The sequence below is a fragment of the Bos grunniens genome, chromosome 7, assembly GCF_055505025.1.
Source record: "Bos grunniens cultivar Pamir isolate PY7600 chromosome 7, Bosgru_T2T1.0, whole genome shotgun sequence".
In the NCBI taxonomy this organism is placed as follows: domain Eukaryota; kingdom Metazoa; phylum Chordata; class Mammalia; order Artiodactyla; family Bovidae; genus Bos; species Bos grunniens.
Window position 1 is genome coordinate 98,150,668 of NC_141171.1, and position 12,552 is coordinate 98,163,219.

Consider the following 12,552-nt stretch of genomic DNA (forward strand, 5'->3'; position numbering starts at 1 on the left):
TCCAATGAGTCAACTCTTCGCATGAGGTGGCCAAAGTACTGGAGTTTCAGCTTTAGCATCATTCCTTCCAAAGAACACCCAGGAGTGATCTCCTTTAAAATGGACTGGTTGGATGTCCTTGTAGTCCATGGGACTCTGCCAAAGTCTGTCAAAACATCTTTACCACCATAAAAGTCACATTACAAAGACATTTAACATGCATAAAATTTAAATCTACCAGGGTTTTCAATGAGAATTCAAAAATAAACAAAACCCACAAAACTTCATTTTGATACTGGGCTTGATGATATACAGATTAACCATTTGTTTTATGATCAAACTTCCCTGTCTTCTACCTTTGAAGAGTTGCAAACTCTCCTTGTATTTACCATACCCAACTCAAACGTTCTCTTTCTCAACTTTAAGCTTTAGAAAAAAATCTCAAATTTTAACATCACATAGTAGTTGCTCAATAATCCAAACTAAATAACCATCTGAGTAGAGAACTGTATTTCTAAATGCAGTGACAGGAGAGATGTGAAACAGCTAATGGGAATGGTTTCATTAAGGAAAAAGCTCTCCACCACATTTGCGCTTATGCTACAGCTCCGGCACTGTCAACAGTGGATCCCATAAGCCAGTACTGCTTGGCCACAACTATGTGTCTCTGCACTTTAACCTCAATCACTGAGATCTCAACCTATCCACAGCGAAGAAACTTTCAAATTCAGTTAAACATTTATTTAAAGTAGGCTTCCGAGCAGTCCCCTCATATCACAATGATAGATAATGTATTTGTAATTATAAACAGCTATTTTCTCAGTCATTAAAACGTAAGAACTTAATTCTGCTACAAGAGATATCTAGAGTCTCTCTGAAACCAGTAGGTCTAACCAGTTCATTCACATGGAAAATACAGTCCCTCCTCATGGATGTCTCTTAATACATGTAGTGTTTATTCAGCTAGGCTTTCTTTTATCCTCCTTCCACTCAGGACTAAACTATACAAAAAATTCCGTGTGACAATAAACAAACCTCAGGGTAAAGAACTGAAAGCTAAGATGTCCAACACATTCTCTGTTCTAGGGAACTTGCACTTCTTTATTGGGGGGACCCTGATCCTTGTGAAAACCTTCCTCTCCACCTTACTTAAAATACACCATTTGTTATTCTTTCCTTTTCAAATCACAGCATTTCTGGTCACTGTTAAGATTACAGAAGTTTCAAAACTCCATAAAAACTTCCCACACAGCCCATCTCCTCACTCCAGTAATTTGCCCAATTTCTTTTTCTTTTACCTCACTTGCATGTCTATACAACATCATGAGTCTGCATCTTGATTGTGTATTTAAACTTGGTTACTGGGCTTCCCTGGTGGCTCAGCTGGTAAAGAATCTGCCTGCAATGCAGGAGACCTGGGTTCAATCCCTGGGTTGAGGAAATCCCCTGGAGAAAGGAAAGGCTGCCCATTCAAGTATTCTGGCCCGGAGAATTCCATGGACTGCACAGTCCATGGGGTCACTAAGAGTTGGCCATGACTGAGTGACTTTCACTTCACTTCACTTCATTCCATTCTTACTTATAGATCAAAATAATCTTTCTTCAACTTAATTTATAATTTCAAAACTAAATGAAACTAAATGACTCCAGGTTAACAGTTTCATATCTTTGTGTATAAATTTGATATGCTCATACATCTCCTTGGGAATTTAGTTTAATTGAAATTTCTGATTCAGTAGACCTCAGACACACAGGCCAAGTTTTAGGGTGAAGGTATCATTCTGTACAGTACTGGGGTGGAGGATAAATGATTCTGTGCATTTGTCAAAACCCATAAAACTATACATCACAGAGTAAATGTAACATATACAAGTTTAAAACAGAAACCCATGTAACTGAGGATGAAATGTAAACTGATAACTCTAACTTTATTACAAATTTATGACATAACCACACTGAAGGGGATGAAAGTGAAGGTTGCTCAGTTGTGTCAGACTCTGCAATCCCATGGACTATACAGTCTACAGAATTCTCCAGGCCAGAATCCTGGAGGGGGTAGCCTTTCCCTTCTCCAGGGGATCTTTCCAACCCAGGGATCGAATCCAGGTCTCCCACATTGCAGTTGAATTCTTTACCAGCTGAGCCACACGGAAAGCCCACTGAAGGGGATAAACAAGAGCAAAGCTAACTTGAATAAAAAGTTTGGAAAACAGTGCTCTGACTTGAAACCGTAAGGCTATATACAATAGAAACCATACACAAGCTATTGTATTTTGCCTGGTAAATTTGCTTCTTCTGGGGGTATGGCCTAAAAATACTATTCAGTACTTCATTTGTATACTAAGGTTAGAATGTATGCATGGTGGATGGTAGACAGTGGGAGCAAGGTTTTTACTACAGATGGAAGTTACAAAGGTACAAGAAAGGAGGGTTAGGATGAATCCTGTGTCTAGGATCAGAGTTGGAGACAACAGTCCTAATTCATGTTTATCTTACTATGCACACATATGGACAGATATAGAAGCAACTATAAACACACATGGTTTAACATATATAAACATACATGGATTGGTATAACCTAGCTCTGTCTGCTCTGTCTACTGAGAGGGCCTAGAAGCAGTGACACCTGAGAAGCAACTCAGCACCCAAATCGTGGTTTCTAACATCCTCTTCTCCAATAATAAGGAACCAGGGCTCTTTGGGGAAATGGCTGATTCTAGGACAAAAGAATGGGAGGGTATAAAATGAATACAGAAGACAACTTGAAAGCATTCCCAAAGGGCAAGGCTAAAACAATTTGAGCAGTAAAATACTTACTGGATTATAATTCAAAGTATAAAATATACATGTCCATGGTTATTTAAGTGGATAATGGAATTAATGAGGGAGAAATTACTTCTTTATAGAAGAATTCCATTTAATATTAGGTAGATAGTAGATACTCCCTCCTTGGTAGCTTAGACGGTAAAGAATCTGCCTGCAATGTGGGAGACCTGGGTTCGATCCCTGGGTTGTTGGGAAGATCCCCTGATAAGGGCATGGCAACCCACTGCAGTATTCTTGCCTGGAGAATCCCAGGAACACAGGAGCCTGGTGAGCTACTCCTATTGGGTCGCACAGAGTTAGATGCGACTAAGCACAGCAGATACTCCCTTCCAGGAGGAGGCAGAACTTAATTCTCACCCACCCGACCAATTACCACATCCCTTGAGAGTGGGCTACACATAGTGACTTACTTCCAAAGAATATAGAATGGAAAGGGAAAAACAGTAAATTTATAGTGAAGAAACCTGGCAAACACTATCTTGGCCAAGTGATAAAGGTTAATTAACATCATCAGTAAAAACAAGTGGATATTATGCTCCCGATATAATGTGATGAGCAGAGCATTTCATCTCCACTGACACTCTCTCTAAAAACTGATAACCCTATTTTAACCTTTAAACCTAATAAAAAAATCAGGGAAATTCAAATTGGGGAACATTCTACAGGAGACCTGGCCAGTAGTTCTCAAGACTGATAGAAAAAATTAAGGAAGGACTTAGAAACTTTCACAGATGAGAGAACATTGGGGAAAGTTAACAACTAAATGCAACATGGTATCCTGGATTTAATCTGGAATAAGAAGGCGGCATTAATTGAAAAACCAATAAAATCCAACTAAAGTCCAGAATTCAGTTAATAGTTGCTGGGTTTTGTTTTGTTTTTAAGACTTTAAAGTGGCTATAAATCTGGTTTCCCCTTCTGGAGAGTGGGAATCACAGTTCTGTATACATCACAGGAGTTTTGGAAGGATGAGTTAGGATAAACTCATGTAATGCACTATGTACATACACCATGGCTCAGTCAGAGTAAGAGCTCAATAATTATCAGCTGCCATTATTATTGCTTCTAGAGAAATGAAATGTACCCTGCTTCTTGCTTGCATGGCTTATGACACAGCTATCTGGGGGTTCTGAGAAAATAGGACGCATGTGTAATAACATCAACAATAACAAGTAACAAAGGTGGTAAATGACCCCATGCAAACAGCTTCATATATAATACATACAAACTTAATATAAATACAAATCACCAGGGAATCTTATTAAAAGGAAATTCTGATTCAGTAGGTCTGGGATGGGACCCAAGGTTGAACATTATACTGCATCATTAATCAGTTAGGCTAAACAGGTTTGAGACAATTACTGCTGCCCGTTTGAGAACCTCTTTTTGGTGTATTTGTCTATAGTAGAAGTCCTTGTTGATGCCATGGTTCTTGACCCATAGACTAGGAACATAGCATACTTATTTCAAAATGATGCACATTAATGAAAAAGCATATAACTTATAAGGAAATAAAATAACACTTTAAAAAAAAAAAACAAAAACAAGCTCCCAGGTGATGTTAATGCTGCTAGACCAAGAACCACAACTGGAACTACAACATTTTTACTTCTGTAATGTTTTAAACTTTTTCATAAAAAATGTAAAAAAAGTTTTCTCCAACAATTTTTTATATCGTCACCACAAATACTCATATTTTTCAACAGAGAACTGTACCAACTATAACCCACAGGTCACTAATATCTTAAATAAGCAATGACATAAGCAGCATAAAAAAGGGGCAACTACACATCAGTATTTGCTCCTACATTATCTCACACCAATGAGAATAAAAGTAACATCACTAAAAATCAAATCACACACAATTCTCTTATCTTTGCCAATTAAAAATTAGTCTAAATACATTAAAGTGATATAGATTAAGCACAACCTTAGAAGTTCTGTCAATTCGGTGAAGAGAGAGAAACACATTACCAAAGCTCCTAACAGTTTGAATTTTCAAAGCCTACGAAATGACCTGAGGTGATCTGAGATTCAGCAGCGTGTGTTAACAACTAATGCAACATGGTACCCTAGATATCCCTCATACCAGACACATGAGGGGAAAAAAACTAGTAGGAAAAGATGGAAAAAAAAAAGTACATACTGAATCAAGCAATAGGGATTAGCAAAAAAAAGAGAGAGAGACGTCAAAGAGTCATACTTTCCTACAATTAATGTTGTTGTTGTTTAGTTGTTAAGTCATGTCCGATTCTTTTGTGACCCCGTGGACTGCAGCCCGGCCAGACTCCTCTGTCCATGCGATTTCCCAGGCAAGAATTCTGGAGTGGGTTGCCATTTCCTCCTCTAGGGGATCTTCCTGACCCAAGAATCGAACCAGTGTCTCCTGCATTGGCAGGTGGATTCTTTACCACCGAGCCACTAGAGAAGCCCAATTAATGACGTCATAGTTAATTTCAAAAATCGGTTTAACGCAAGGATTGCAAACCATTCTGGCTTTGTGATTGCACATTTTCCTGTCTTCCTTAAAATGCTTCTTTGGCACAAACTTTCGAAATTTAAGAATAAACATCCTTTTTTAAAAAACACTGAGATAACTTCAAAGTAAGCTTAGGAAACACGATTTTATTGCCTTTAAAAATTATTCAAATTCATTTATAAAAACTTATTTTGATGGCAACAAATCTTTCTGGTATGTGTATACATAAAAGCAATGCTTACAAAAATGGCATCCCATAGAAGTCTTTAATAAGACACTAACAGATAGTTGGTGAGATATGTGGCCTTGTGTTCAAATTAACTTTGACTTGGTGTTCTTTAAATTGAACAGGTCATTTAGACTAACCTGGCTTTTTTCTCAAAGCCTCTAAAAAGTCTTTGAGAGATTCTGAATTTCTAAAACTGAGATTTTCACTTAAAATATTTCCATTGATCATATTTCCTACTGAGGAAACACTTTTAAAAGTTGAGATCCAAAGATTCTTGAAGCATAAAACAATGACAATATTTTGAATAAGCCAAGGAAATTTAATTGTAACAGAGTTCCTCTAATGTAAAGTGTACACACATATACATGTAAAACGTATTTATAAGTTTATTAAGTCAAACACTGTGAATGGTATAAAAAGGTACACTATATCAAGGTAAAGAATTCTTGGACTTCCCTGGTGGTCCAATGGTTAAGAATCCACCTGCAAATGCAGGGGACGCGGGTTCCATCCCTGGTCACGGAAGATTCCACATGCTGAGGGGCAACTAAACCTGTGCACCAGCTACCGAGCCCACACACCACAGCCACTGAAGCCTGCACGTCCTAGAGCCCATACTCCACAACAAGAGAAGCCAACACAACGGGAAGCCTGCACACAGTATGAAAGAGCAGCCTCCACTCACAACTAGAGAAAGCCTGCACACAGCACCAAAGACCCAGTGCAGCCAAAGATAACAAATAAATACAATTAAAAAAGAAAAGAATTCTTTTAGAACCAGCTCAACATTACATAGCTATAACGTAGTTATAGTTATCAGCTCTGGATCAATTCTAAGTAGTTAAGACCATCATAACACATCACTAAAATTTCCTTCAATCTAATAATTTTTCATGAGCATACTATATAAAGTGATTAAAATAAATCCTCAAATTTACATGAACAACTTTACATTATTGAAAATCTAATCTGTAGGCAAGCAGAGAAATTCTTCTGAGTATTAAACATTTATCAATCATCCAAAAATCAGCAAAATGTAACTATGTATTTCTGGTCTTTACCCACAAATCTATCTGTGGAGCAAATCATCATTATAGGTAACCTTAAGATAAAAAGTGTCTAAATTTCATTCCAAATAACAAATCCACATAGCTGAGAACTGATGCTTTGAAATCTTTCAATAGTTATCTTCAGAAAGCTTAACTTCAGTTATACAACAAACTTTGCCCTAACTTGAAACTGAGGTACAGGTGCATCCTGACCCACATTTCTTCGTAAATAAGTTTCAAAACTGTCAGTTATAACATAGCCAAACAGACATTCTCCTGTGTATTCTTCTTCCTTTCTGTCAATGGTTACAGAAAGGTTTTCACATGAAAAGAAGCAAACACTTCTGAGTAGAAAGTTAATTATACCAACTAAAAATGCCAAACAACTTCTTGCTTAATTCTACTTCATTTCATAAATTTCAACAAAGGAAAAGAGGAACTCTGAAGCAAAAATACATGTAAAAACTTCTAGCCAATAACAATCAAATTGTATAACATATATTGATTTTAAAAGCAAAAGTATTTCTCCCTTCATCATTTTATATTAATATTCATAGTTATGGTAACTTCTGTTTTTTGCAAGAAACTCCCTGCATCTATATAGTTCACTTCATCACTCTTAACTAGGCACAATCTCCCTCCTCTGTACTGCCTCGTTATGAAAACTTTTGGTGTGGGGGCCCTGAGGCTTAGTAACAACAGTAAAGCAAAGCAAAGTGACATAACAGCATAACAGCAGTAAGGAAGAAAATGAAAGGAAAACATAGGCAGGTCTCCCTTCTACTGATAAACACCACGGTAGTTTGTTGCAACAACTAGATAACTTGACAGCCATAATTCTCAGAAGTACATAAAACATATATGGTAGAAATAATGACTCAGAATAAATTAGAGAATATACTTTGCGATTATTTAAAATGAGTATGCATTGCAAAAATTCCTTTAGGTAAATCTGACTTTACAGGGTTTAACTTTTGTCATCTCTACAATATCAAATTTTATTCACTACTCCCCCTTTACTTTACATACAACGGCAAAATACACAGAATTATTGGAAGAGGCAAGGGTTCAGTATGTGTTAAGTATGTGATCTCTCTACATACTCAACTAGAAAATTTACTCTCAAGAGTCTTATTTCCTATTTCACGGGTAGTTAGGCTCCTGTGTTTCCTCTAGATACTTCTACCTATTAATCATTTCATTGTTCACTAATGAATAAGAGAATGTGGACAATGTGACTCTCCTATTCACTTACTACAGTCAGTTCACCTGTAGAGATTTGAATCAAAGCTGAAATTCAAAGGTTTTCTACTTTAACCCCTCAACTCTGGTCCTTCCAGTTACACTACATTGTTAAATACTTTGTATATTAAGTAGCAGAATGATACTTCAACATTATTCCATTCGACTCTTATTTTACAGTTCAGAAATCATTCAGAGAACTTAAGTTAGCACAGAGACAGTGTCAACTCAGGGTGTGTTAACTCCTAAGACCAATACTTGTCCTACTAAATAATTCTGCTTTCCATAACTGCTCCATTTTTTCTATGATGTTCCTGTTATTCAAACAATCTGCCTTTCAAACTGATAAAGTACACCCAGCAAAACCAGAAAACCTCAAGCCTCAGGTCAAATACATATACCACTGCTTTATTTTCTACCCAACATTTTTCTGAAGCCCTCTTAACTGCCAAGGGTTTCCTGTTCCTTGTCCTTCACATTTCTCCATTACGGTAATTAATGTTTCAGTTATGTACTATTCTATGTTATAAAAAATGTGATGCTAATTTGGAGTGCTCTTTGTATCAGGAAATATTTTAAGACCTTTAAATACAGCATCTCACTTATTCGTCAACTTCAAATAAGATAAATAATACTATAATGCCTATTAAGTACAAAACCCAAAGCTTCAGAGAGGGTTAAAAAATCTGCCATAATTCACAAAGCTAATAAGTACAACTGGGTAAATAATCAGGCAGTCTGACCCCAATATCCATATTCTTGATCTCCCTATATGATAAGTCTATATAACTACATGGATTGTATTATAAATATAGCCAGTAACTTAAAATTTGGGCGCTACAGAAGAATTTTAAAGGTTTTTGCATTTCTTACACATTAAAATACCTTAAGGTTGCTTACTCTGATAAATCCTATCTTCTTTGCAAAGACATGGCCCAAATAAGAATTCTTAACTCATTCATATATAATTAAAACTCAAATTTGAAAAACCAATGGTGGGGGGGGCTGCAGCAACACTTTAACAAATATACAGGACAGAAATGTTCAAAACAACCTTTGCAGTGATAGGAATGTCTTCTATTCTGGTCTCTCCATCTCAGTAGCCACTAGCCATGTGTGACTCTTCAGCACTTGAAATGTGTTTAATGCGACTGAGTACTGAATTTTGAAACATTTTGTAATTTTTAAATAGCCACATATGGGTACTGACTATTACACTGGACAGCACACATATAGAAGACAAAATGCCAGAAAAAAATAAGTAAAGAAATTCTTATTCCTTTTATTTGGAAAATGCAGATAACAGCCAAATCAATTTAAATGTCTTCTTTTACTTGCTCTAGTTTCAATTATTAAACCAAATAATATAAACCTTCAAAGAGATTTAAGTATCCCAATTTTTCTACACCTAAATTTTCCTTTGTGTATCTCAATGGAAAAAATAGTTAAAATCTGTATTTTCAACAAAGCATCATTTATTAGAAACTTTTTTTACTGTGTGGAAAGTTAAGAGTGAATCTGATCTGAAAACTCTGCCACCTATTAGAAAAGCTAAAAATTACAGTCACATAAGTTTTAAATTGTTGTCATAATAAATACTTGGTAATAACATGCTTACCTTGATTCTCCACTACTGTTTCTAACACTTTCTTCATCACTGTGTCCATTCATTGTAAATATCAAGAAGTTTTAAAATAAAATATAAATCTTCCCAGTTTAAAAGATGAGTATAAATACTGACTCCTCTTTGAATATTAAAAATTCACAGATGAATTTTCTTCAACATTCACAGGTTTCCTGGGACTCTTTTTGACTCACCTAAAAAAAAAAAAAAAAAATTCAGTGAGAAGAAAATTGCCTGTAGAGAAAAACACTGAAGAAGTCTATTTAGAATTTATACTAATCTACCTAAACCAATTAGATTAGATGTGGCAAGGAATGGGTAGGGATCTTTTTCTCAAAATACCTAGGCTTCTATTAACTACATTGTTGACTACTTATTAGAATTGAGCACACCACTGCTTATTTTTGACAGAAGAAATGAAAACGCTTGTGGAGTGACAGAACTTTCAGACCAACTGCAACTGTGTATGTACAGTATACACCACACATTATGGCCAAATAACTAAAGCAGAGTGGTAGTACCTAACATCTACCTAAGTTCCAAATATAGAAAAACGGAGTCTTAATAGATACTTGGTCAAACAAATAAATGAGGGCCCGGGGGAGGGGGGAGGAAGGTTACTGTTAATCCAGCACTAATTCCTATCACCAAGGGCTTCATACACTAGAGTGAGGAAGTTTTGAAAACGCTCACATAAGAACAGGATAGTAAAAAGTGTATCACATAATCTGTGCCAAAAAAAAAAAAAAGTACATATCAAAATAAACGTGTTCTTTCACATTTACCGGTAAACTAAATAGTAGAGTTTTGTTTCAATAATACAATATGTATCCAGTTCGGACGTGCAGAGATTCTACTGGAGGGGGAAAAAAAGGTATAGGATAAACACTTTTTTTTTTTTTTTTTTTTTAAGTAAAAGGGTACGGGGCAGAAATCGCAGACTAAAGAGCCAACATTTCCACCTTTCAAAATACCAGCACAACACTGGAGAGTCACCTACAAGCCAACGACGAATAAACAAAGGAGATCTCTGGCAGGGGAGGGAGAGGAAGAAGCGGGGGGAAGGAGACGTCAGATCCTTCCCCAGCCAGAAAGTACCGACCGAGACGGGCGACTGAGAGCAGAGCTGCCCCTCCGACATGAGCACACAAAACTGACTCCTACGATTATTTCCATTCCGCAAGAAAAAAAAAAAAAAAAAAAAGAGGGGGAAACAGGCTGCTGCCAACTCGATTACCGCAAACTCTGCATTGAGATCGCGGTTTTTCATTCCCCAGGGACTAGAGTCCCGTCGACTTGGCAGCAAACTGTTAAACCCCCTCCCCCCTTAAAAAAATTATTTCACGCAATACTCGTTCCTCACGTTAAAGATGAAGGCCACCGGGCCAGAGAGCTTCCCTATTAAAACGATCAGGTCTTAAAAAAAAAAAAAAAAATCTGGGCACTCTAGCAAACTGCCTCTCTTTCCCGAAAGTCTCTCTTCGCTGAGGAAAAACAAAAGTTCACTTTTCCTTCTTTCCTTTTCACCTTTCACGTTTGCCCCCCTCAAAATGGCTTTTCTCTGGTACTTTCTAACTTCCTTTTTCCTCCCCGTCTTCCTTTTTGCGCGGTCGAGTCCTCAAGCCGAGACCCTCCACGCTCCGTGAGGCTCCCGGGCGCCCGCGGCCCCCGCCGGCCCTCCACACGGCGCGACGCCGCCGCTTCCCCTCATCCCGTCGCCCTCGCCGCGGCGCCCGTCCTCCGCCCCGGCCTCTCCACGGCCGCTTTCCTCCGGCTAAGTTTTCCAAGCCGGACTCGAGCGGAGCATGGAAACCTCCCTCCCTGCGCTTTCCGCCGCCGCTCGGCTCCCTTCAGCCTGCGCCGCCCACCCCCCGACCCCGGGGCGCAACCCCAAACCCCCCCCCACTCCTCATGCCAGTCCCGGGGTCTCCCCCTTCCCGCCTCAAACTTCCCACACTCCCGGCCCGCGTCCTCCCGGGCGCGCTCGGGCCGGGTCCCCTCCCCCCGCCGGGCCCGCTCCCCACGTGCCGGGAAGGAGCCCCGGGGGTGGCGGCCGGACCCACGCCCCGGCCAGCCGCGCCGCTCATGCCTCGCGGCCCGGCCGGCCCCACGCCGACGGAGGCCGGGGCTCGACCGCCAGCTGCACGTCCGCCCGGCCGGCCGGCCCGGAGGATGCGCGCTCGGTGGCGCCGGCCTGCGCTCGCCGCTCACACGCCCCCTGCGCGCCCGGCCCGCTCCGCCGGCCCTCGCAGGCGCCCCCCGGGCCTGTGCCCACGGTGTCCCGGCCCGCTGGGCCGCCGCCGCCCGGGCACCCCCGCCCCCTCCTCGCCCCGGCCCTCGGCCGGGCCAGCTCCCGTCCCTCCCTCCCTGCCACATCCCGACCCGCCCGCCGCCCCCTTTCTTACCGGCAGGGCGTGCAGGCTTGGCGGGGCGGAAGAAGCCGACTGGAGAGGCGGCCTCCCCGGCGCCCGGGCCCCGCGGTCGGCGTCCTCGGGGCTCCGGGGCGTGTGTGGGTTGTGGAGGGGTGCGGCGGTAAAGCAGCAGTCCGCGAGGAGGGGAGAGGGGGAAGGGGAAGGACGCGGAGGGGAAGGGAAAGCCCCGGCGGCCGGCTCCGACGCGCCGCGATCCCCCTGCAGAGCGGCTCCAACAATCAATTCATTATCGAAGCACCGAACAACTGCGAGGGCCAGCGAAAGCGACAAGTAAGCAGCGACCGTCTTCCCCGCGGCCACGCGCGCGCGCCCACTCCTGCCGCTTATCGGCTCCCGGCCGCCGCCATGACGCCGAGAGAGCGAGCGCAACCGTCTCCGTCGTAGCCGCCGCCGCCTCCGCCACCGAGGTCGCCGTCGCCTCCGCCTCCCCGCGACGTAAGAGACTCTGCTCACTCCCCTTCCCCACCGGGCGCGAGGCGGGCGGGCGGGCGGGCACGCGCACGCCAAACTCTACCGGCTGGCTGGCGCGTGCGCGCGCGCGGAGGTAGGCGGGGCTACGTCCTGGAGCCGGGGGTGGGGGTGGAACGGGGTGGGGGGAGAGGGGGAGGCTTAGGAAGAAGCCGATTGGTTCTGTAACTGGGGCGGAGGGCGCGCGCGTGATGCTGGGAGCGCGCACGCCGGCCGCGCAGAGG

At 41.5% G+C, this 12,552-nt stretch overlaps 1 protein-coding gene across 4 annotated transcripts in view; it reads right to left on the reverse strand.

Annotated features, from left to right (window-relative positions):
- Positions 1-12,282, reverse strand: part of CHD1 (chromodomain helicase DNA binding protein 1) — a 74,594-nt gene extending 62,312 nt beyond the window's left edge. For all 4 annotated transcript variants that reach the window (XM_086413259.1, XM_086413258.1, XM_086413257.1 and 1 more), the window contains exons 1-2: positions 11,834-12,282; positions 9,423-9,622 (exon numbers count right to left, since the gene is read on the reverse strand). In XM_086413259.1, the coding sequence (XP_086269385.1) occupies positions 9,423-9,475 (53 nt within the window). In that variant the 5' untranslated portion in view covers positions 9,476-9,622; positions 11,834-12,282. The remainder of the gene's footprint in view (positions 1-9,422; positions 9,623-11,833) is intronic.
- Between the last annotated feature and the right edge of the window lie 270 nt (positions 12,283-12,552).